The 26,605-nt window shown below is 43.4% G+C and overlaps 1 protein-coding gene across 3 annotated transcripts in view; it reads right to left on the reverse strand.

Moving 5' to 3' along the window:
* The window catches only part of DZANK1 (double zinc ribbon and ankyrin repeat domains 1), a 76,564-nt gene that overhangs the window by 36,235 nt on the left and 13,724 nt on the right, over positions 1-26,605 (reverse strand). For 2 of the 3 annotated variants that reach the window (XM_059036319.2, XM_067013783.1), the window contains exons 5-9: positions 26,361-26,457; positions 25,260-25,378; positions 18,738-18,823; positions 14,291-14,408; positions 8,461-8,574 (exon numbers count right to left, since the gene is read on the reverse strand). In XM_059036319.2, coding sequence (XP_058892302.1) covers positions 8,461-8,574; positions 14,291-14,408; positions 18,738-18,823; positions 25,260-25,378; positions 26,361-26,457 — 534 coding nt within the window. The remainder of the gene's footprint in view (positions 1-8,460; positions 8,575-14,290; positions 14,409-18,737; positions 18,824-25,259; positions 25,379-26,360; positions 26,458-26,605) is intronic. The other variant, XM_059036320.2, reaches the window with a different exon arrangement.

Consider the following 26,605-nt stretch of genomic DNA (forward strand, 5'->3'; position numbering starts at 1 on the left):
AAAAAGGGAAAACATATGTAGCTGTGCTGATTTGAAGTGGCATCTGTAGGTTGATTCAAGTTTAAGGTTCTATTTCAAGGCATGATACTCTGAAAGCCATGAAAGCCAGAAGTGAGAAGTTTCATATTTATTTAATCATGCTTTTTCTTTCTTTCTCTTATTCAGTATTTAGTATGTAAATTCTTAAGTCCAATAAATCAAAGTACTGTTCAAAAAAAAAGAAAGAAAGAAATAGGTGTTCCTCTGAGCAAACAGCTGTACAAGGAATCATTAAGCAGTCTTTCCAGCCGATCAGCCAGCTAGAGACCCTATACTAACACCCAGACCCTGAAATTGGATTTAGGATTTAGGAATTATTACAACATAAATAGTGTCAGACAAATGAACATAGTTTTGAAAGAAACAAACCCCAAAATGAACAAACTGAAAAAGAGTATTCATTTGGCCTTAGGAAGGCAAATTGACTATGTTGTACTGCTTCTGAGTTATTAGTTTTTTCATTGTGGAAACTGTGCTACTTGGTAGAGGCTCCATCTCCTGGCTTCAACAGTAAATAGGAAGGCCCAAGACAAGCAAAAGAGTATATGTTTACAAGTAACCTAGTTCTTGGCCTCGGGTCTACCCCACAGGGCTTTATATTAGATATGAATTTAGACTTGCTCTGTAGTTTCTCACTTAGAAATGGAAAAGTAAAAAGACCATCTTAGAAAATGGGTCATAAGTTCAACCTTCTGAGTCAGGAACCTGGGGATAAGTTGCAATACAGAAAACAACAAGAGAAAAAGAAAAGATGGTTAACACAGCCTAGCCAGAGTTCGGCCATGGGAGGTTGGTAACGAATATCTGTTTAGTCACTGGACTATTCTGCAGAATTCCCCTGTCCTTTCCAAGTCCTCCTCAAGTCCCACTTACGTAAAAGACCCCAAGGTCTTCCTAGGAACCAGAGCCAGCTCGGGAAACCACAGTTCCCAGCCCAGAGAACGCCTCAAGGGCAGAGGCCGACTCACTGCTCCTCAAAATGGCAGAGAACCATAGACTTGCTCTCCATGGGTCCTGACAACCCCCTGGTTCCAGCTTTCTTCCCGGTTGCTTAAGGTCTCCAAAGCATAATCTGCAATCATCAGAGCTTTTCTGTGAGATTTAAGGCAGTGATCTTCCTGATCTGGTAGAATCCACTGAGAAGTGAAACAAATTTCCTGTCCCTCAGTTAAAATACAGTGACATCAAATGAAAATAATCCATCTGTTTGCTGCAGGAAATACTCTAGAAAGAGGTAACTATAAACTGAGTAAAACTGCTTACTTATTAAGTCCAACGGCCCTCAACTTGCAGGACCCACAATCTAAAACTAGGAAGTCCTGGGACTTCCCTGGTGGCTCAGCAGGTAAGACTCCACACACTCAATGCAGGAGGCCCGGGTTTGATCCCTGGTCAGGGAACTAGATCCCACATGCATGCCGCAACTAAGACTTCACATGCCGTAACTAAGACTTCGCATGCCGCAACTAAGGAGCCCATGTGCTGCAACTAAGATCTGGTGCAACCCAAAAAATAAATAAATAAATATAAAAATAAATACATGGGTAAACTTTTAAAAAATAAATAAATAAATAAAACTAGTATGTCCTCCATAGCTGCCCATTTGTGTACGTGTGTGTGTGTGTGTGTGTGTGTGAGAGATGAGAACACCTGGAATCTACTCTCTGAGCAAATTTCTAGTATACAAAGATGGATATGTTAATTAGCTCAACTGAAGTAATCATTTCACTCTGTATATGTATATCAAAACATCACCACCTTAAAGATATGAAATTTTTATGAAAATAAGTAAATAATGAAAACTAGCATGATAGGGGCTTCCTTGGTGGCCCAGTGGTTAACAGTCCACCTGCCAATGAAGGGGATATGGGCTCGAGACCTGGTCCGGGAAGATCCCACATGCCGCGGAGCATCTAAGCCTGTGTGCCACAACTGCTGAGCCTGCGCTCTAGAGCCCATGAGCCACAACTACTGAGCCCTCATGCCTAGAGCCTGTGCTCCACAACAAGAGAAGCCACAACAGTGAGAAGCCTGTGCACTGCAACAAAGTGTAGCCCCTGCTCACCGCAACTAGAGAAAGCCTGCACATAGCAACGAAGACCCGAAGCAGCCTAAAATAAATAAACTTATTAAAAGAAAACACAACTATCATGACATAACTCTGCCCAATCCAAACTAGCTTTGCCCAATCCCAATACTGCCTTGCAAAACTCTCTTTAAACAGAGTGAAGTAAGTCAGAAAGAGAAAAACAAGTATGGTATATTAACGCATATATGTGGAACCTAGAAAAATGGTACACATGAACTGGTTTGCAGGGCAGAAATAGAGACACAGATATAGAGAGCAAACGTATGGACACCAAGGGGGGAAAGCAGCGAGGGTGGTGGTGGTGGTGTGATGAATTGGGAGATTGGGATTGCGATATATACACTAACATGTATAAAACAGATAACTAATAAGAACCTGCTGTATAAAAAAATAAATAAAATAAAATTCCCCCAAAATATTTTTGAATTTAATAATCTTTGTTTTTTAGAGCAGTTTAAGGTCCACGTCAAAACTGAGCAGACATTACAGGGAGTCCCCATATACACCCCTGTCCACACACACAACCCCCCACTATGAACATCCTGCACCAGATGGTGCATTTGTCACAACCAATGAACCTACACTGGCACATCCTCATCTCTCAAAGCTCACAGTTTACCTTAAGCTGCATTCCTGTCAAATCCTCTTTAAAATCGCCCAATCGCAGTACTGAAACCCTATAAATACCATTCCCCATCTTCTCTCTTCTGAGATGCTTCTACGATGGTCAAAGTGCTGGTTTATCTCACTGTATTCGGTCCAGTAAGCACAGCCTTCTTGGTCGACAGGCTTTCCTCACGGTTTCTGGGGTGGCTTTTTTTTTTTTTTTTTGCGGTATGCGGGCCTCTCACTGTTGTGGCCTCTCCCGTTGCGGAGCACAGGCTCCGGACGCGCAGGCCTAGCGGCCATGGCTCACGGGCTTAGTTGCTCCGCGGCATGTGGGATCTTCCCGGACCAGGGCACGAACCCGTGTCTCCTGCATCGGCAGGCGGATTCTCAACCACTGCGCCACCAGGGAAGCCCGGCTTTTTTTTTTTTTGCGGTACGCGGGCCTCTCACTGTTGTGGTCTCTCCCATTGCGGAGCACAGGCTCCGGACGCGCAGGCTCAGCAGCCATGGCTCACGGGCCCAGCCGCTCCGCGGCATGTGGGATCTTCCCGGACCGGGGCACGAACCCGTGTCCCCTGCATCGGTAGGTGGATTCTCAACCACTGCGCCACCAGGGAAACCCTGGGGTGGCTGTTTGACACCACGTGGCTCACTTCTTGAAGAGCAGTGACCATGACCCACAGATAAAAACCTGTATCACAATCACTACATCATAGATTCATGTATGTCCATAGGGACGATGTGGGACTCAGGCCACCACCAGACAGCCCTAATGAGGCTCCTAAACATTTACAACAAGCACTTTATAAAAAGCCAATACCCTCATTTGCTGCCTCATCCACAGCATTGGCAACACACTGACCAGTTGAACGGTTCCAAGCAATTTCGTGGACCCGGCTTAGTCACTGGGGTAAAACTTTTCCTTACAAAGTAGCTGGAAAATGAGAACAATTTTCTAATCTCCCAAATGATAAGCTTTAATTGACACAAACCAGTAGGTAGTGGCAAACTTAATCTCAAAGAGGATTTTGTAAGATGCCAAGGTCAACTTGACACAGAGCTGTGGTTATACTGGCATTAGCCCTGAATCATTGGGCGAGGGGCTGGGGTCTCATAGGAGGCACCTGTGCCATCGCTGTGTGAGTCATCAGATTTCTTTCAGAGTAATGACTTCATGAGCATCCCAGCCCTAAGCCTCACAGATTCCAGGAACCCCAGACACAATGGGAGTCCTGGAGGTAAAAGATGTGTTGCTAGTTAGAGTCAGAAGGAAGCTGAAGGTCTCTTTCTAAAAGAGTTCATGTGTTCTGGTGAAAGGGGAGATGCTGACATTAGTTTTCAACTGTAGAAAACGGCCAAAGGGATGCCTTTGTTTTTTGTAAAAGAGAGAAAGAAAGAATGAACGAACGAAAGAGGGACTTCCCTGGTGGCTCAGTGGTTAAGAATCCACCTGCCAATGCAGAGGACACAGGTTCGAGCCCTGGTCTGGGAAGATCCCACATGCCACAGAGCAACTAAGCCCGTGAGCCACAACTACTGAAGCCTGCGCGCCTAGAGCCTGTGCTCTGCAACAAGGAGAAGCCACCACAATGGAAGCCCGTGCACCGCAACGAAGAGTAGCACCCTCTCTCCACAACTAGAGAAAGCCCGTGGGAAGCAATGAAGACCCAATGCAGCCATAAATAAACTTATTTTTAAAAAAAGAAAGAAAACGGAGGGAGGGAGGCAGGAAGAGGCAAACAAACAAAACCAAATTTAAATGTGTGAATATATATAAGTATGTTTCTGTGCATCTAGAAAAATACATAGAACGACACTCACTAAGCTGCTGTCATTGGTTATTTCAGGGGATAGAAACAGAGGTGGGGTGGGGAAATGACACACTTCATTGTGTATCTTTGGACTATTTCACGTGTTACTGAAAATTAGAAAATTTTAAAAAACATAAAATCCTCTCCTATTCTGAAATACAGGCCAGAGGATAAAAGAAGAAACTCGTGCTACTGTATCTTCTAATCCTGGCAGTAGAAAAAGTATCTGATGCAGCAAAATTCCTCAGGGCTTTGACAAGGGTTTTACATCAACAGAGAGAAGCCTGCCACAGCGGGTGGGTCTGTCTGCATCACAGCAGGAAGAGGACCGATGGTGCTTTGTGCACTTTGTGGAGTGAGATGGAGACCAACCTAGAAATGGGAGGGAGGCATCAACTGGCCTTGCTGGCGCTTTGGGGAGGGAAGGCACGCTGGCTTCCATAAGCAGCTTACACAGGTGTTCCCATTGACCTCAGAGGAGGCTCTCTGGGTGAGAATGTGATCCAAAAATCTGTCGCCCTTGTAACATCTGGGAAAGCCACTGGGATGAGGATTTCCAACCAGGGTCCTTCTGTGGGTAGCAGCAATACTGAATGTCCCGTTGTAAAAATCAGGCATTTCCCACCAGATCAAATGTTACGGTGACAAAGGTCTCTCTAAAACTCAAGTCTGATTAAAAGCCGTCCTTGCTTTAAACCCTCCAGGGTCCATTGGGAAGAAGGGTAGAGAAGGCGCCATTTCCCACAGCCCACGGGCCTCGCCAGCATTTCTGCAGCTCACGAAACCGAACTGCTTGCAAAGTTTTGGAGCACATCCTGCAGTTTCCGGTCTCTGTGCGTCTTTCTGGCACGCCTCCCTCCTCCACCTCCTACCTGAACACACACCCACGCATCACTTCTCTTTGTCCCACCCCTTCCCATATGGCAAATGCCTCCTACAACTTCTGCTCAGATGACACCCCCTCTTCAAAGCTATCCCTGGCCTTGGCCCCTGACAAGAGCTGACGAATCCTCTTCTGTGCCCCCTGCTATCACAGCAAGCGGGGGCACAGATCACTGGGGCAGTGGGTGCAGGGGTCACAGCCCAGGGAATGCAGTGAGCAGAACCCTAGAGGGTGGTCCGGGAAGCAGCAGCTGGTAAAGCCACATCAAAAGGTGCCTTTGAAAAAGCTCCTCAGTACCTGAGGGCTAGCACGGGAGGGGCAAGGTGCAACCCAGAGAAACTGGGTGAACCTGAAGGAAGGTTCATGGCTGCGCCTTGGTGAGGGATGCCAGCTGCCAGGGGACCTCGCTCCTTCCTCAGGCTCCTTCCCCTAATCGTCCCTGTTTAGTGACCCTAGAGCAGGTGTCCAGCGACTGCTTCTCAGGCTCACACCACTCCCTGTGCCACCTGGCACTGCTGAGAGCTCAGACTTACTCCAGGAAATTCTTAGGGTGCAGAATGTATTGTGTACGTGGTAAAGTACACAAAAAAGAAGAGGATGGAGTGCCAAGAGTGACCCAAATGCTTTGGTAAAAGCAGCACAGCTAAAGCAGTATAACTAATAGTATAAGACATACAGCTGTTGAAGTCATGTCTTTATTAAAAACAATAGTAAATCGTACGAGTCCAATGTTAAAACAGACAAAACACCAAGGGAAAAAACACCGTGCCAACAGAAATGGTCATGAGATTCTCACTTCTGGAGATAATGATAAATGTACCCTAAATCATTATTTCCTAAGATCTTGAGAAAGTTAATGTTTCAGAGAGCCCTTTATTGAAACTGTGCCTATTTGAGGCATTTTTAGCTAATGTGAAGCTTGGGTACTCAGTAATTTCATGATTCCCTTTGAAAACTCAACATCAGAAGTCAAACAGGCTTGATTTTCTAAATTTCATCTTTGAATTATCAGTTGATTTCCTCATTATAAGGTATATGTTCTGCCTTTGGCCCATTAATAGAGTAGAAATCAGTTTCAAGTGACTGTCTCTCTCTCATCAAAACTGTACTTTAAAAAGGGGTCACTCTCAGGAATAAAGATGCAGATGTAGAGAATGGACTTGAGGACATGGAGAGGGGGAAGGGTAAGCTGGGACAAAGTGAGAGAGTAGCATTGACATATATACACTATCAAATGTAAAATAGACAGCTAGTGGGAAGCACAGGGAGATCAGCTCCGTGCTTTGTGACCACCTAGAGGGATGGGACAGGGAGGGAGGGAGGGAGGGAGACGCAAGAGGGAGGGGATATGGGGATATATGTATGCATATAGCTGATTCACTTTGTTATACAGCAGAAACGAACAGAACATTGTAAAGCAATTATACCACAATAGAGATGTTAATAAAGAAAGAGAGAAGGCAAAAAAAAAAGGGGGGGGTCACTCCTGGATTTGACACTCCTAATCACTATAGAAGTCCTATGTTTATCCTCAACAGAAAACTTACTTATACCTTTGTACCCCCTGTCTTTCCACAACATGGGAAGAACTCTGGGTTTCAAATGCTGAAGGTGACATGATATATACTGAACTTGGCTCTCAGCCAACACTTACCCCTATTCCTCCTGTTTTGAATAGTTCAAAGGGTTTGAAATGATATTATCTTCAAATATCCCGGATAATGTAAATATTAGTGAGAACAGGTGCTGCTGTGATTCACAGAACAGCCAAATCATGGTGACTTAAACAAGAGAGAAGCTGGTGTCTCACTCTCATGTATAGGAAGTTTGGAGATAGGCCTCCAGGGCCTATGGTGGCTTCCTGCAGTGACTTCTAAAGTTTCTTAAGATTGAAAATAGTCATCAAACACAAAGTTTAGTAAATTTTCATCTACCTGACTTTGGCCCAGCCAGTTCTACAAAATCTCACTTCTGAAGGTTTACTTAGCCTGGGATACTTTTGAACATTTTTTTTCACAGTGAAGGGGAGCTGGGACATGTAAGAAAAAGTGGACTTACCTTTTCTCTCATAAACTTTGCCCACATAGACTCCACGAGGTCATTTTCAGAGTGTTACAGTTCTAATTGTATATTAAGTCCACGCACTTCCCTTATTGCTAAAAATTCTTGCTTTTTTAATCCCCAAAGTTATCTTTATTAAATCTATTTCAACCTCTAGTGATCTTTACTTGAGGTCAAGTAAAAAGGAGGTGAATGGGACTATACATTGAAAAATGGAGAAAAGATACATACAGTTGTATGTTCAATAATTCTACCAAAAATATTTTCATGGCATGACGTCATTTGTCATGATTTTTTTTTTTTTTTTTTTTTTTTTTTTTTGTGGTACGCGGGCCTCTCACTGTTGTGGCCTCTCCCGTTGAGGAGCACAGGCTCCAGATGCGCAGGCTCAGCGGCCATGGCTCACAGGCCCAGCCACTCTGCAGCATGTGGGATCTTCCTGGACCAGGGCATGAACCTGTGTCCCCTGCATCGGCAGGCAGATTCTCAACCACTGCGCCACCAGGGAAGCCCTAACAAGATTTTTTTAATGTTCATGATGATACTTAACTTTTTCATCCATGTGACTAGCTGTAATCCTTCTTTTCTACCTAATAGAGACCCATAATCCAACAAAGCAAACGAAAACATGAAGTGACTTTAAGGACAAGATGAAAAGTCAATATTAATTACAATGTTCGAGTTTAAATATATGAAGTAAACAATTGTCTGTGTTAGCAGCAGTGCAATTTGTCCTCCAAATCCATGTTCAGGAAATACATTTCTGTGTATCTCTCTTGATATTTAGATCCTACTGGCAAGTTAAACTCTTGAGCAGATGGCTTTCCAAAAATGAGAGTGGATTTTGTTCACAGGTATTAGCTTATCAATTGTTAGCCAATTCCATCAGCTGAAGAAAGATGTTTAATGGTTCGAACATTAATTGCTATGTGTTTTATTCATACTTTTACAGATTCACATTTCATTACCTTCAAGCGGAGGTCGGCCTGTGGCTGCAGCTGTGGAGTGAGAGGAGCCTCACAGACCACACAGATGGGCGTATTCATGGGCACCAAGTTTTCACATTCTGCGCATAAGCCCATCTGCACAAAGAAAAAGGTCAGGTTGGCAAAAACTGAAGGTATAAGTAGATCTTAAAATGTAAGGTTTAATTTGCTTTTGTAAAAATTTCTTTTAAATAATTACCACTTTTATTCTTATTTCTTTCTTATTAAAGTAAAAACATGTTTATTGTAGAAAAGAGAGGTATAAAGAAAAGAAAAAATAGCTTACAGCATGATGGAGTGAAGAAATCGACACATCTTCTCTCCAAAAAGCAATTATAAAGTTGGATAAAACTTTAAAAATTCTGAAAGTCAACCAAAGACAGACAACAAACTGAAAAGTAATGAACTTCGGGCAAGGACACCACACGTCTGTTGGGTCTTGCTTGGGCTGTCCCCATCCTCCTCAAGCTCCATCAGTGTGGAAGCTCCACAGAGCAGGGAGGGCTGTGAAAAGCAGCAGCTTTGCGGCTGCTGATGGGCAGGGTTCATGTGATTTGGAGCACGGTTAAGGTGATGATCTCAGGGAGGACAGTGGATCCACTAGCCTGAGCTCACGGTTCTGTTTGGGGCAACTGATGAACCAGCAACTAGCCAGGGACTTGACGGGGAGTTCCAGAAGGTAGGTCATCTCTAGGGGGCTTGATAAACTCCTCCCACACCCTCAGTTGACTGGAGGATGTTCGCATGTGCAGCATTAGACCTAAGAGGGTCCAAGCCACCCACACATCCTTGGCTGCACATGAAGATACAAGAAAGCTCAGCATAAAGAGCTGGGGCAGACCTGAAAACAGCCTGAAGTTCTGCCCAGCCCACAACAGATCCCTCAGCAGAGACTGGAAGCCTTGGAGGACCAAGGTGTTTGAGCACAACTTCTGGCCAATCTTCAGTTGAACTCTAAACTATGCACACCCAGGGCTGATCCCAGGCTTAAAAATAAAACAAAGGGAAAACCCTGATATTAGTGGCTGAAAACTGCAGGGAAGACAGGCTTGAAAGAGTTAATCCAAGTAAATAAACAAAAAAGCCAAAACAACAACATAAGGAGAAAAAGTCAGAATCCAGACTTATTATACTATCTAAAATGTCCAAAATTCAAGAAAAAATTGTGAGATGGGCAAAAAACAAGAAAGTGTGACCAGTACTCAGGGGAAACAAACAGTCAATAGAAATTGTCTCTGAGGGGAGAAAGAAGATATATTGGAGCAAATCTTCTGTGTATTACTGGATTTAAGTTAAATTATTCTGAAATAGACTGTGAGAAGTTAAGGAGTATGTTGTAATCTCTAGCGTTCTCTTAGAAAATAATTTTTAAAAAGAAAAGAACTTTTTAAAATAGTAAAAAAAAATAGGAAACATAGGAACGAAAATGGCATACTAAAAATTATTTATTTAACACAAAAGAAGGAAGCAAAGGAGGAACTGAGAAACGAAAAAGATGTGAGACAAACAGAAAACAAAGAGCAAAACAGCATATGTAAATTCAATCATACCATTAAAGACATTAAATGTGAATAGACAATAACACCACATTCAAAAGGCAGAGACTGCCAGATGGGATAAAAAAACGAGAGGTATGCCCGACTAGAGACATGCTGTAGATTCAAAGATACAAATAGGTTGAAAATACAAGTATAGAAAAAGGTATATAATGGAAATAGTAAGGGTAAGGGAGCTAGAGTGACTGCATAAATATCAGGAAAAAAAGACTTTAAAAACAAGAAATAATCCTAGAGACAAAGAGAGACATTTTGTGATGATGAAGTGGTCAATAAATCAGGAAGACACAGCAATTATAAGTGTACATGAACATAACAACAAGTCCCCAGAATACATGAAGCGAAAACTATGAGTCAGCCTTAAGATAAGGCTCCATCTATCACCTGACGACTCTAAGCCCCAACTTTTACTGGTGGACCACAGTGGCATTTTGGAACTCTAAGGATCAGCATCAACTCAGAGTTAGTATCTAGTAATCCCCCAAAGGATTAGGCATTTCCTTTTCCTCAAGGCACAGGTCCCTCTGGAAAAGGCTTCAGGGATGACCTATGACATGTACTTGCAATGATGCAGGGTCCATCCTCAAGGACACCCAGCCGCCCTTCAGTTAGGGAGCTGTGGGTTTGTGAATCCGACTTAAGTCTTGAAACTGGGTGACACCCTTGGATGTTCCACTGTGGTGGCTCAAGTCACGTATTTGGCTACAAAACATGTGATTTTTTTTTCTATTATATAAACCAAGCAAGACACGAGTAGGCTGCCCATCTGTTTCATTCTTAGGAAGACCACAATCAGATTCTGATTACTGATATGTTGCTGCGGCCTTTTACAGTAGATGTGCCCACCTTGTCTTTGGCAGTTAAGTGCTGCCACTTGACCTCTGGAATCCCCGTTAGCTTCCTGAAATCAGGGAGCCCACCTCAAGAGTGGCATCGCCCCATGATCATGTCTGGCCTCCAAGGAAAGCAGCCATGGAACTTTTCAAGGATGCAGGCGCTCCTTTCACTAATATGTATTCCTCACTCTATGCCTTAGTGAAGGACGTGTCTTCTGGGCCTTCTTGTGAAATGCAGGTGAAAGTTGGGGGCACACAGGACACACCTGACAAACCTACTCCAACATGATATCAGGAAAGACTTAGCATCGAGTCTCACTAACCATAGGCTACTACTGAGTCCAAGTTTTAGTCAGCCAACCCAAAAAGCAGCTGGAGTCACCACCAGCTTCATTAGCTAACATATTAAACCAATCCAGAATCTATAAAAGAGGCATGCATATCAGTGAATTTGGCCCAACTTAGTGTTATATTCTGCCCTCATTTAAAATCCACTCCCAGACTTGTCCCCCAAGATTCTGCCAATATACATTAGCAAAATTGTGCTCTTCTTTTCATGTGTAAGCTTTTTGTCCTGGATCACAGAGTACACCGGTCCCTCTAGAGCAGCTGGGATTGGACCGTAGTCATGCTACAGGATGGCTATGGTGAGTCTTGATGAGAATACACATCCCCTTTCAAGGCCACTGCCCCAGGCGAGGTTATCACAGAGATTTCAAGGAAAGGAAGGCTAGCATCCTCAGACAGGAGGGCCAGCTCATCCACTGGCAGAGTAATTTAAGGAATCAAGAATGTGTGTTTCATCTGGGTCCAAGCCAACATCTCCATTCCCAATTTCAGGATCCTATTCTGTCCCAATACATACCCAAACTTTCACAAAAGAAATGTGGTGATAAAGTGAATTCAGCTTATGCTGTAACTCACCAACATATTCAACTAAAGTTTGTGTTTGCTTTCAGCAGCAAATCCCTGGAGCTACAAGAAATAGGTTCTCTTGGGGCTGCCATGGGGGCACTCTGGTTCCTGGATTATGAGTGAAAGGTCCTGAGCTTGTCGGTTTCTGTGATGCTCCCAGGTGCTCAGGAGAACTGTCCACACCGCTGCCCTGGTATCATCATTGCTGCCACAACCGTCAAGTGCAGCGGCTACCTGGCCACCCAAGAGGCTTGCTTTAGGTGATGCTTCCTCACTACCAGACCCATAGCTTGATTTCTTGTGATGCCACTTCATGCTATGAATTACTAGCATCCTGTTTCCCATGGGCAAGGAGCTCAGCACTGCTCCCGAGCAAAGGGAAGGACCAAACCCCTTCTTTGCGGGTCTAGTTCCTGGGGCCACTCCTGGTACCAACTCTATATCAATCAAAGTCCAGTCAGGAAACAGAAACCTCAGGGTAATTTAAACAGGGAAAGTTTAACTAACAACAGAGGACTAACTGCTAGTGGGTAAAGCAAACTCTAAGGGATACAGGACTACCCAGGATGGGGAGAGCCACTGCTGCTCCAGCTGAGGCAGAGGACCTGAAGAGGATCGAATCTGGAAGAGGCACTTACTGAACTGGGTGTGGCTGTCACCCACTGGATGGCAGAGAAGTTCACTGGGGTGACACAGACCAGGGCTGGCCCCAGAGCAGGCGGGATCCTATGAAACTCATGAGGACTCGCCCCCTGGGGAGCTGGCAGGACATGCTGGGAAGCCACGTGCAGGCTGCTGACGAAACGTGCTGGGAAACTGCCCCCTGGGATGCCTGAGAGACTTTCTGGAAGCTGGCTGGGTACCCGTGGAGCCCACTCAGAAGCTGTTCATGAGATGCCATGCAGTTCACCGGGGTTCAGCACAACCAGGTGTCCTGCAGGTTAGCTGAGCACCGTCAGAGCACAGGGAGAGGGAAGCACAGCAGGAACAGGAAGAGGAGTCAAGACCATTCTGCTGCAGTGTCCCTCCCAGCAATGAGCCTCTACTGACAAACATTAACATCAAGCCAGCTGGCAACGGAGAAATCCACAAGGCAGGATGAAGAGGCACCCCTCTGCATCTCTCTAATGAGACCCTGAGTGTCTTGGGTCTGGGATCCTAGGAGTAGGATCACCCCTTTGAGTACCAGAAACCCAGCTGAGAGCAGGACACAATAAGAACTCAATAGGTCAAATTACAAAGCTGTTTATACACTAGAGCACGGTAATAAATATCATTTACAGGCAGTATAGATGTTGCAAATGTCATCATTTTGATGACATTATCAGGTTAATCCCTGATAACCTTTTCTCCCTGTAGCAACAAAGAAAGTCTTGAAAATCTGTTTGCAGGCCAGTAAAAAATAACTTTGTCATCGCACCAACGAATATAAGCAGGGGAAATTCAAACCAGTGAGACCTGTTCATGTTTTATTTGCTGTACCATCTTTTACAAGGAGCTCAATATATATCATGGAAGTAAATTGACTTCTACAGCATATCCATTTAGTATCTGGCCACTTGCTTAAATGTATAACTCAATCCTAAAACTCTGGACTTCGAATTTATTGAATAGTAACTTTTTCTCAGTGACTATCTTTTTTAAATGGTCATTTTTAGTCAACTTCAGAGATCCTTTAATATCATTTTGTAAACGTTAGTCCAAAAAAACCCCAAAGTATCACGTGCATAAAAGATGAACACATTTTGGTGAAGGTTTTGATTTTTAGTAAGCCAAGTATGTTTTCTAACTAACTACAAACTTAATGGTAGGATAATATCAATTATTATCTACACTTAGCTAAAACTTTTAAATTTAGATATACTGATCAATCTATAGCCTATATAAACAGGTTCTTTGGACAGAATGAAGTATCCTATGGATATACAGACTTATAATTAGTACTCCTGGTCATTTATTTCTAGAATATATTTCCTTATTGTCCCCAGTTTATGAACAGAAATATCATATAAGTAGGAAACATGTATTTATCCATATGTGAATCATTGAAATAAAAAGATTTCAGGGCTTCCCTGGTGGCGCAGTGGTTGAGAGTCCGCCTGCCGATGCAGGGGATGCGGGTTCGTGCCCCGGTCTGGGAATATCTCACATGCCGCAGAGCGGCTGGGCCCATGAGCCATGGCCGCTGAGCCTGAGCGTCCGGAGCCTGTGCCCCACAACGGGAGAGGCCACAACACTGAGAGGCCCGTGTACCGCAAAAAAAAAAAAAAAAGATTTCAGTCTTTTTCTGAGCCTATGCTTCTTCAAGGCCACACAAAAGAAATGGCATTGCAAACAAATTTTTCATTCCTAAGTAGGAGTCTGGATAGTACAAGATTCACTTGCCAGTAATTTTTTCAACAAGTATTTATGTTTGTGGTTCACGTGTGCCAGGTACTCTGCTCCTGCTGTAAACAAAGACCAGATAAACCAATGGAAGAAGATTTTAAGCATTCTGCTGCTCACCTGAGCTCCTTCCGGGGGTGGGAGACGACAGCCAAATATGGGCGGCACAGAAGAGCCACACTCTAGACAGTAGCGGGCAAAGGGGTCAGACGGGCGGGGCACAAGGCAGTGGGCACACCTGCAACAGAAGAGGGTCCTGACTGGCCATGTTCTGAGGAGTGTACATTGAGAAGTCAAGTGTGAATCTTGACAAGCATTCAAACGTTTTTTTGAATAAAATAAAAAAGAAAGCAGAACACACTCAAAGCCTATGGAACAAGTTCAAGATGGGAGATGCTTGTCTAGTCATTTTATTACAAAGTAGCCGTACAGCTGGGACCAATGGTGCCCTTCACCTGAAGGCCAGGCCCATTTCACTTCCTGGCCGCGGCAGCAGTTTATCAGCCGCCTTTGACTCCACTTCCCAAGTGGGGCCCCAGTCGTCCCATCACCTTGTATCTGGTATGAGTGAGGGTGAGCCATGGGAATTCCAGGAATGTCCACGCTGCACTTTGCTGACTCCCCACCTGAGCACTGAGCCCAGCCTCAGCGAGAGGTCCTCTTACCTGGCACTCCGGAGTCACTGTCAGTCAGGCCCTGCCTTTGTCTTCACTCACCTGGGTAGAGTCCGAGGCTCTGCCCCAGCAACATCTGGCACCATTTCCTAGGCAGCTGGGTCCCATCCTTCAGCCCTCACCCACCTACCTGGTTCTGGATATCAGCCAAAGTGAAAGGACTGCAGGAACTGGGCTCCCCCTGTGAATAACACTGCTGCTGCTAGGCATTTCCAGGCAGGTTGGGGCCCCGATCCTGTGACCTAGCTGAACTGCTCAGCATCTATGACGTTTGCATACTGTGCACTAGATGGCTTGGTTGCCTGCACCAGTCTCTACCATGGCGTCTCAACAATCAGTAGCCTTTGTAGTTGAGTCCACTTGGGGAAAGGATAGTCTTTTCAACAATGGTGCTGGGCAAAACGGATAGTGACATGAAAAAGAATGAGGGTGGACTGATTGATACCTTATGCCATATACAAAAACTAATACAAAATGGACCAAAGACCTAAATGTAAGAGGTAAATTTATAAATCTCCTAGAAGGACACATAAGAAAAAAGCTTCATGACACTGGATTTGGCCATGATTTCTTGGATGTGATCCCAAAAGCATAGGCAACAAAAGAAATAGATAAATTGAACTTCATAAAAATTTGAATATCAAAAAGTACTATCAAGACTGAAAAGATAACCTACAGATGGGAGAAAATATTTATCAATCATATATCTGATAAGGGATTAATATCCAAGATATATAAAATATTCTTGCAACTAACAACAAAAAACAAACCACCCAACTCAAAAATGGGCAAAGGACTTGAATAGACATTACTCCAAAGAAGATGCCCAACATCACGTGGTATTAGGGAAATGCAAATTGAAACCACAATGAAATACTACTTTACCCCCGTTAGATTGACTATTAGAAAAACAGAAAATAAGTACTGGTGAGGATGTGGAGAAATTGAAACCACTGAACATTTCTGGTGAGAAAGTAAAGCATGCAGCTGCTATGGAAAACAGTTTAGCAGTTCCTCAAAAAGTTAGACATAAAATTACCACATAATCCAAAAATATCAGTTCTAGGTAAATGCCCCAAAGAATTGAAAGTAAGGATTCAAAGAGATACTTGTACACCAATGTTTATAGCAGCGTTATTCATAATAGTCAAAAGGTGGAAACAATTAAAATGTCTATCAACAGATGAATGGATAAATGAAATGCAGTATATATATACAATGGAATGTTTTTTACCTTTAATATGGAATGAAATTCTGATACATGCTACAACATGGATGATCCTTGAAAATATTATGCTAGTGAAATAAGACACAAAAGGTTAAATATTGTCTGATTCCACTTACATGAGGTTACTAGAAGAGGCAAATTCATAGAAACAGAAAATATAACAGAGATTACCAGGTGCTGGAGGGATAGGGGGATGGGGAGTTATTGTTTAATGGGAGCTGAGTTCTGTTTGGGACGATGAAAAAGTTCTGGAAATGGATGGTGGTGATGGTGTCCCAACACTGTGAATGTACTTAACACACTGAATTGTACACTTAAACATTGTTAAAATGGTAAATTTTATTCATATATATTTTACCACAATAGAAGTATAAAGGACTGTAAAAAAATAACTGATTATTTCAAATAAAAGTAATAATGTATTGTGGGGTTTATAACATTTGTAGAAGTAAAATAAATGACCACAAGAGCACAAAGGCTGTAGTTATCCAGTTATTGGAAGTATACTGTCATAAGGTTCTTAGGCTATAAATGAAGTGGCATGATACTACTTGAAGACAGACTGTAATAAGTTAAAAATGTGTGCTATAAATCCTAAAGCAACCACTAAGAAGAAAACTTATAGCTAATAAGGCAACAAAGGATACAAAATAAAATAAAATCCTAAAACATACCCAATTAATCCAAAAGTAAGCCAAAAAAAGGGGGGGCAACAAAGAATAGATAAGACAAACAGAAAACAAATAGCATGATAGCTGACAAATTCAAACATATCAATAATCAGAATAAATATAAATACTCTCAACAGCCCAATTAAAGTGCAGAGATTGTTAGATTTTTTAAAAAGGAAGACCTGATTATATATGCTGCTTAAAAGAAACCAACTTTAAATAGAGAAACACAAATAGATTTTTAAAAAAGGATGAAAAAAGATATATCACGCAAATACTAATCAAAAGAAAGCAGTAATGGCTATTTTAATATCAGACAAATTTGATTTCTGAGCAAAAAATATTATCAGGGTTAAAAAAGGTTATTTCGGGGGGGAGGAGGGATAAATTGGGAGACTGGGATTGACATATACAGACTACTATTATTTAAAATATATACCTAATAAGAACCTACTGTATAGCACAGGGAACTCTACTCAATACTCTGTAATGACCTATATGGGAACAGAATCCCAAAAAAGAGTGGATATATGTATATGTATCACTGATTCACTTTGCTATACAGCAGAAACTAACACAACATTGTAAATCAACTCTACTCCAATAAAAATTAATTTTTTTTAAAAAAGGTATTCTGTAATGATAAAGGGGTCAATTCAGCAATAGGACATAAGATTCCAAGAGGTTTATATATTTAATAATAGAGCTTCAAAGTACATAAAGGAAGAGCCGATAGAAATACAAGGACAAGTAGACAAATTCATAATTATAGTCACATATTTCAGCATAATTTTCTCAATAATTGATAAAACAATAGACAAAATCAGTAAAGATAGAGAAGACTTAAATAATACAACATTATATTAGTTTCAGGGGTACAACATAATGATTCAGTAATTGTATGTACTGCAAAATGATCACCACAATGTCTAGTTAACATCTGTCACCATACATAGTTACAGAACGTTTTTTCTTGTGCTGAGAACTTCTTAGATCTACTCTCTTAGCAGCTTTCAAATATGCAACACAGTATCATTAACTATCCTCACGATGCTGTACATTACATCCCCAGGACTTATTTATTTTACAACTGAGAGTGTGTGCCTTTTGGCCACTTTCACCTATTTCACCCACCCTCCCAACCCCCAGGGAGATGCAAATTAAAACCACAACTACCACCTCATTAGAATGGCCACAAATAAAAATAAAAGTGTTAGTGAAAATGTAGGGAGACTGGAACTCTCATACATCATACACTACTGGTGGGAATGTAGAATGGTACAACCTCTTAGAAAAACAGTTTGACAGTTTTCTTAAAAAGTTAAACATATGCCTACCATATGACCCAGCCATTCCACTCCTAGCTATTTACCTAAGGGAAATGAAAGCATATATGCACAGGACAACTTGTATACACATGTTCATAGCAGCTTTATCTGTAATGGCCCAAAACTGAAAACAACCTAGATGTACATCAATAGGAAGTAGGATAAACTGTGATGTATCCGTACAATGGAATACTACTCAGCATTAAAAAGAAAGAAACATCTGATGCATGCAACAACATGGGTGAACCTCAAAGTAATTAGGTGGAGTGAAAGAAGCCTGGCAAAGGAGTAAATACCGAATCATTCCATTTATATACGGAATCAAATGCAAACTAAGCTGCAGTGACAAGAAGCATACCAACAGTGGCCTGGAGATGGGGAGGGACACGTGGGAGGATTTCAAAAGGGTGCGATGTAGGACATTTTTGGAGGTGATGGATTTGTTCATTTTCTTGATTGTGGTGATAGTTTCAAGATTATATGTATATGTCAATTGTACTCTTTAAGTGCAGTTTATTGTATGTCATTTGAACCTTTAAATATTGTAAAAATTTAATAAAAAACAGTTGGGGCAAATACCACTGTTATGTCCCATCCTCAAATTCTTTTTGACCGTACTGTGTCTTAGCAGGACTTAAGAAACAGTAAAGAGAATGCAATACTTACTTGAGAAAGTCTGTCTCCCTTTGAATCCTCATGATCTCTGTGCTTGTCAAACTCTTCTGGCCAGTTATATGTGCAAAACCAGGGAACTAAAATTAAGAATATGTATAAAATCATGCTACAGTACAGTAAAATTACATTAAGAGTTCATTTCAGTGCTTTGTCCTACCATATCCAGCAGCCATCTTTTAAAAACCATGATGGGGAAAGTCTTAAGTAATGATGAATTATTAAGTAATAATTTTAATTTAAAAACTAAAGTGATGTTCATCATCAGACACGTATATTTCATTAAAAACAAGAGTTTACAAGAAAAGAGATCTGAATTACCATCAGACAGACCAGATTTCAGAATTTAGAAACCCAAGTGAGCATCCATATTTCTCAAAGATTAAATCCCTAGGAAAAGGACTCACCTGAGAGAACAGTCATCTGCTGTTATCCAGAAATATTTAACTCACTTAGATATATTTTAATCTGAGCATCCTCTTTGTACCAGGCACTGTATTTGATGCAGGGTTGGGGGACAAAGATAAACATTACATAGTCCCTGCCCTCAAGGAGCTGAACTGGTATACATATAAAGTACTGAAACACATGGGCTTAGTGTCATAACACATCTGTGTTGAGTCCCACGAGAACCCGGGGAGGTTACGATCCCATTCACCTGCTCAGGGAGAAGGGCTCCCCAGGGCTGTAATGTCTGAGCTGGTCCTGGGAAAGTAAAGTTTGTTAAGTAGACAGAAGGACAAAGGGAATTCCAAGTAGAGGAAACCCACGTGTGAAGACACAGGCAGGGCAGTGATGGCCCATCCTGGTTGTCGGATATGGTCTAGGGGTCGGAGTGGCAGGGGAAGGGAACAGAAAGGACAGGGAAGGGAACAGAAAGGACGGCTGAGGGAGAGAAGCTAACACTTATGGAGGGTCTGAGAGTAGGAAAACGTGCCTGGCACATTTCACAGTGGCCTCCTAAGGTCAATAGGCAACATTACCCCCATTTTATTTTATTTTTGTAACATTTTCTCATGATATAATTTCCAACATAGAGAAAAGGTGCAGGGAGAGTACAACTAACTCCTTTGCTCATGTTGACATCTTGCCCCAAGTGCTCCATTCTCTCTCGGAAGCATGAGAATAACCTGCAGTCATGACTCCCCTCCTCCCCCCCACAAACACTACAGCATTTCCCAAGAACAGGGGTGTCCTCCTACACAACAGTGCAAACATCAAAACCAGAAAATTCAGTGGTGATACAATACTACCATCTAATCCACATAACTTTCTTCACATTCTGTTAGCCATGCCGGCAATGGCCTTCCCAGCTACAATTTCCTCCTGGACTAGGGTCCAGTCCAGTATCACACTTTGCTCTTAGTGGTCATGTCTTTTCTGTCTCCCTTAATCTGGACTCTCTCCTCAGTCTGTCTTTATCTTTCATGATCTTCATATGTAGAACCTCCCACAATTTGGTTTTGTCTGATGTTTCTCATGATTGGAGTGAGTCATGCATTTTGGCACAAATGCCAGAGAAATACCAAGTCCTTCTCATATTAGGAAGTGCATATAATCCCCACTTTATTTTATTTTATTATTTATTTATTTATTTATTTATTTTTTGCGGTACACGGGCCTCTCCCATTGTGGAGCACAGGCTCTGGACACGCAGGCTCAGCGGCCATGGCTCACGGGCCCAGCCACTCCACGGGATCTTCCTGGACTGGGGCACGAACCCATGTCCGCTGCATCGTCAGGCGGACTCGCAACCACTGCGCCACCAGGGAAGCCCTATTTTATTTTATTATTATTATTATTTTTGTTTTGCCACGTGGCATATGGGATCTTAGTTCCTCGACCAGGGGTACAACCCATGTCCCCTGCATTGGAAGCGCGGAGTCTTAACCACTGGACTCCCAGGGAAGTCCCCTATAATCCCCAGTTTTGATGAGGCTGAGTCTCAGAAAGTCTGAGTCACTTGCGTGGGGTCACATCCTCAGGCCTATCTGACCCCAGTAGGCTCCCTACCAACCACAATGCCTGTGGGCCAAGCTCAGGATGCCAGACTTGACATTGCAGACAATGGGAAGCACCCTGGGGTTTTCAGTTGCTTTTTGTGTCAGATCTAACATGGCCAAGACCAGAAGTCGCAAAGTAGCAGTCTGTTGGCCAAATTTGGTCTGCCATTGACTGAGCTTCACCTGGCCCATACACACTGGTCCCCACAGTGCATCAAAATTTAATTTGATTGTGGGACTTCCCTGGTGGCGCAGTGGTTGGGAATCCACCTGCCAATGCAGGGGACACGGGTCCAAGCCCTGGCCCGGGAAGATCCCACATGCCGCGGAGCTACTAAGCCCATGCGCAACTACTGAGTCTGCGCTCTAGAGCCAGGGAGCCACAACTACTGAGCCCATGTGCCACAACTACTGAAGCCCACACGTCTAGAGCCCATGCTCCGCAACAAGAGAAGCCACGGCAATAAGAAGCCCGTGCACCACAACGAAGAGTAGCCCCCGTTCGATACAACTAGAGAAAGCCCGTGCGCAGCAACGAAGACCCAAGGCAGCCAAAAAATATATAAATAAAAAATAAAATTTATAAAAAAGAAAAAAGGGCTTCCCTGGTGGTGCAGTGGTTAAGAACCTGCCTGCCAACGCAGGGGACACGGGTTCGAGCCCTGGTCCGGGAAGATCCCACATGCTGCGGAGCAACTAAGCCCGCCACAACTACTGAGCCCGCATGCCACAACTACTGAAGCCAGCATGCCTAGAGCCCGTGCTCCACAAGAGAAGCCACCGCAGTGAGAAGCCCATGCACCGCCACCAAGAGTAGCCCCCACTAGCCGCAACTAGAGAAAGCCTGCGTGCAGCAAAGACCCAGCGCAGCCATAAATAAATTAAATAAATAAATTTATTTTTATAAAAAGAAATAGAAGTGTCTTTAAAAAAATTTAATTTGATTGTTAAAATTTTAAATTCTGTTATAACACAGAAAGGTGCAGGTGTGGGTTTCTCTTGCAAATTCCTCAGATGTGGCAGCGCTGAGCCTGCTGGCCTTCTCGTCAGTGGCCAGCTGGGCTTTCACTCCACGTATGGGTTCCAGAGAACCCACAGCTCTGGGCTGTGACACTAAAGCCAGCCATCAGCTGTCATCTACCTTCTGCTCAGGCTGTAACACACAGCTACTTGGCTGCCTCTCCCCAATGGTGACCTCACCCCTGATGGCACTCTCTGGCGCCCCCCCGGCCAGAGGCTTGGCTCAGAGACACCTGTCTCCCTGGTGATTGACCTGTTGTAACAACCACCAGCATCCTTAACGCTGGTGTTTGTTGAAGTAAGCTTCAGTTAGGACTGAGCTAGAATATTGAGAAGAATCTCTTACAATATGAAGAAAAAGAGTGGAAGATAAAAGTTTTATGGTCCTTTTTTGGCCTCCTTTGTCCTCTGAACCCTAGTCAAATTCCCCAAATTTGTCCCCATGTTCCTATTTTTTGGGAAATCTGAATCTTGGGATCTTTATTCTATCTTTTCCTTGGAAACAACTCTTAAATTACTCGGTGGGCAAGGAAATCCAAATGCTCATGCACAAAGGAAGTAATTCTTTCTAGACACATTACAGATAATTATGGACACATAAGACTTTTTCTGAAAATAGTTATGAATGTTTTGTCGTATACCATTCATTCTTCAAAATGATGTTGTTTCATCTCAAAAGCGGTATTCTTCTTTGGGCTACCATGGCAAGCACTGCTCGTAGGAGTCGTGTGTGCTCAGCAGTCCATTTGGAAACCAGGTCAGCATTCTTCCCAGAAGACTGGGAAGGGCAATCTTCTATTGCAGGCATGGCTATCCTTTTGTTTAGTGGGGTTTACAGGCAGGCCTTACTAGGTCTGTGGTCCTGTGGCCTGGGCTTTGGGGTCCTCCCGAAAATACAGTGGGTGGGCAGATGAAAGAACCCAGGAGGTCAGACTGAGTTATACTGCAGCACTGGAGACTGGAAAGGAGAAGGAGGTGGACCTCGGGATCAGGATAATTGGTCTTCCAGGCCGGAGATTCTCAGATTGGGTTGACCATCGGTCATCCACAGCCTCCATCTCAGGCTTATGGACTTAGACTACCTAGGAGCACTGCAAGAGCAGGTAGCTGGCAATCTGTATACATACTTAAAATTCCCCCCAGGTGGCTGTGATGTGCAGCCAGGTTTGGGACTCATGCTTCTGACCTCCCTTATACTTGATGATTAGTGTTGAGCAGCCTTGAATCATGGGCACACAAGAAGCAGTTGTGGTTGGATAGAAAATGTGACTCCAGGAAGGCTCTACCTGGCGCTCAGAGTTGGAGGAAGAGAGCAAAGTGTCCTGGGGTGCCCTCAGATGCCAAAAATCTAAATGGAATCTTATAAACACTGAAAAATCAAAGTGCTATAGTAGTTGTAGAAGACAACTAGTATAAGGGCATCTTTCTTGTGTTACACAGTAAGAACGTATTGATGTGGCTTTTACTGAGGTTGTAAAACACCTCTATCTTGTCAGATCCAATGGGCAAGTCCCCATCTTTGCCTAATTCGAATGCACAGTCACATGCGCATAGATGACCACTGCCTTCTCCTTGAAACCCTTTCTTTTCTTGGCTTCTATGGCACCACATTTTTTTTTTTTTTTTTTTTGCTTTCTTCTTACTTCTTAGGCTCTTCCTCCTCTGTTCAAACTCTCAGTCAAGAATTTTGTCTGTGCCATCTTCTCTTCATTTTCTGTATACCCTGGCAGGTGATCTCACTTAGCCCCAGGCTTTAAATACCATCGACAATAGATATTGAACATTTCTAAATCTATATCTCCAGCCCTGATCCGTCCCGAGTTTGAACTTGCATATCCAACAGTCTACTTAACACCTCCACTTGGATGTCTGATGAGTCCCAAGCACCTGCTGCTCCCTGGTCTTCCTCATCCCAACAAATGGTACCGTCATCTCCAGACGCTCAGGCCAGAACCCTGAGAGCCATCGTTGGCTCCTCCCTTTCCCTGATCCCATCTGCCTGATCCTGCAGCCAAACCCTCCAGCCCGACCTTCAGATGCCACCTCCTGTCTCAGCACTTCCACAACCTGGGCACAAGCTGCCATCACCTCTCACACGGAGCAAAAAGCCTCATAAGCGATATTCCTCTCATGCCTCTACAGCCCCCTCTCCACACTGTGGCCCAAGAGAAAACTTGTAAATGTCAATGAGATTGTGCCTCACCCTCCAAATGGATTCCCTTTACAATCAGAAGAAAATCCAAACTTCTCACAATGGGACTCATCCTAGTATCTGTGATTCCCAACCAAGCCTGCCAATTAGAATCACTTATGGGTGAATTTTAAAAAGATAAAACCGTGCCCAAACCTGACACCAGACCTACTAAGGCAGAATTTCTGAGGCTGTGGTTTGAAGGGCCTCAGGTACAGCCCCATTGCAGAAGCACAGTGCTCTGAGCTCCAGCCCCAGCTGGCCCCCCACACCTCATCTCCCACCCCGCTCCCCATGCTCCATCCTCACCACCTCCCTGTGATCCCTCACTTTGCTGAACTTGATGTTACTCTGCCAAGATCTTTGCAGGGCTGGCTTCTGTTCATCTCGAAGGTTCAATTAAAATGTCACCTTTCCGGGGGGGCCCTCTCTTATCCCCTTGAATTAGGACACTGTTCTTCCTCCATGTTCACTCTCTGTCCCAGGGGTTCTCAAATTTGAGTGTATCTCAGAAGAAGGGCCAATTAAAACAGATGATCGGGCCCACCCCCAGAGGCCCTGACTCCGTAGGTCTGGGGTGGGGCCTGAGGGTCTGCGTTTCTGATGAGCTCCCACGTGATGCTGACGATATCAGTCTGGGGACCACACTTGGAGAACCACTGCTCCATCCCATTACCCAGCTCTATCTTTTTCATGACATGTCATTATTCTTAATTTTTGTTTGATTATTCACATGTTTATTATCTGCCTGCCCCCACCCCCGATAAAATGTGAGCTCCATGAGTACAGGGGCCTTTCTTGTTGAACCAGGTATTCCCAGCTTTGGAACAATGCCTGGCATGTGGTGACAAGGCAGGGATACTTCCTTAAAGTATTTCATGGGAAGCATTAAAAACACAGTAGTGGGGGCTTCCCTGGTAGCACAGTGGTTAAGGATCCGCCTGCCAAGGCAGGGGACACAGGTTCGAGCCTTGGTCCGGGAAGATCCCACATGCCGTGGAGCAACTAAGCCCGTGTGCCACAACTACTGAGCCTGTGCTCTAGAGCCCGCAAGCCACAACTACTGAAGCCCGTGTGCCTAGAGCCTGTGCTCCGCAACAAAAGAAGCCACCGCAATGAGAAAACCAGGCACTGCAAGGAAGAGTAGCCCCTGCTCGCCGCAACTAGAGAAAGCCCACACGCAGCAACGAAGACCCAAGGCAGCCAAAAATAAATTAATTCATTCATTAAAAAAAAACTTTAAAAAACCCAAAAAAACCACAGTAGGCATTTAGTACCCTAAAGATTGTCTTTAGAAGTTACCTGGGGCTGCTGGGTGGCTGGTCGAGAGCCTGATTCTTCACGGAAAGCTGGGGTTTCCCGTGGGCTTTCTGAGAACCGAAGATCTTTCAAAGTTTTAGGGTCAGTTCTTTCACCCACGTCTACGATTATATCAAAAACGTCATTCTGTGAATATCTATAATTATATATGCATTCATGCAACTGTGTCTTCATAGTTAGGAACCTTTTAATAAGGGACCACTGTTGTCACATTCTTTCTCTAAAGTAGAATTATACAAAGAAGCTCCCACTCAGTTAAATTAATAGCAATAAAGAAAAGAATTAGCCCAGACTGAGAAAATTAAAATCTGCCCTGCAACATTCCACAACATTCCACACCAGGCTGAGAAAATAGATAAATCCAGTTGCAAGGTTAGCAGGAAACATCATGTGTCCCAAGGACACACTGCAGCTGTAACATGTCGTAACAGCCCCCACTATGAGTGACTACTGTTTCTTACTTGCCAAGAAACCTTGTTTCCTAAAATCAGATTATCAGAAATTTTGCTGTTTGAAATCTTATCAGTAAGAATGAAACATCCAACTCTTGCCTGGAGGACCCAAGTCACTCTGACATAGAGAAGCAGCTTCAATTTCCAACCCTGGTACAGAGCTTCAGAGAAAGGTTTCTAAACACAACATTCCACATTTATCTTTGTTGTTTCAAGGGTAACAGAACCCTGGTCCTCTTCTCGGGTCCATACCTCATACTTCATGGTGACCATTTCACACGGAGCCCTGCTTTGCTTGAGCCTATCAAAACTCTTCTTTCATTTAAATTTCATCCAAACTCTACCCTTCCCCCTATAACTGTTATCTGTGCTTTGGTTGATGAGATCCCATGGTTCCTCTGGTGTGTGGTCTCCCACGTTGCAATGAATCGATAAATCTGACTCTGCTGGACAGCTGGACTATCCCTCATGGTCTTAAGTTGTTGGCTAGGACAGCATTAAAGGTCAACTTATAGCTTACTTTATTGTTCCAGTGTTTCTTATCCAACCCTTCTGCAGACAAGAACACAAGCACTGAACCTGTTTGGTAGTTTAGAATATTAAATCTTATCTTCGTCCGGTCACGTCATACCTGGAAACTTTCCAAGGTTAACATTCCAACCCAGTTTATTTTCAACATTCTTATATTTCTTCCTCCCTTTTGATTCAACAAATCCATTTTTCAGTTCCTAGGAGGGAAAAGATTACATATCAATCCCTTGATTCTGCCCATTTAGATATGAAAATTAAAAGTTCCATGGTAGAGACAGTGACATAGCCTGCACTTCTCACTGGAAAGGGTTTACAGTCGTTTTCACAAAGTGACCTCTGTCTCAC

This window comes from Kogia breviceps, chromosome 14 (genome assembly GCF_026419965.1).
Source record: "Kogia breviceps isolate mKogBre1 chromosome 14, mKogBre1 haplotype 1, whole genome shotgun sequence".
Taxonomy (NCBI): Eukaryota; Metazoa; Chordata; class Mammalia; order Artiodactyla; family Physeteridae; genus Kogia; species Kogia breviceps.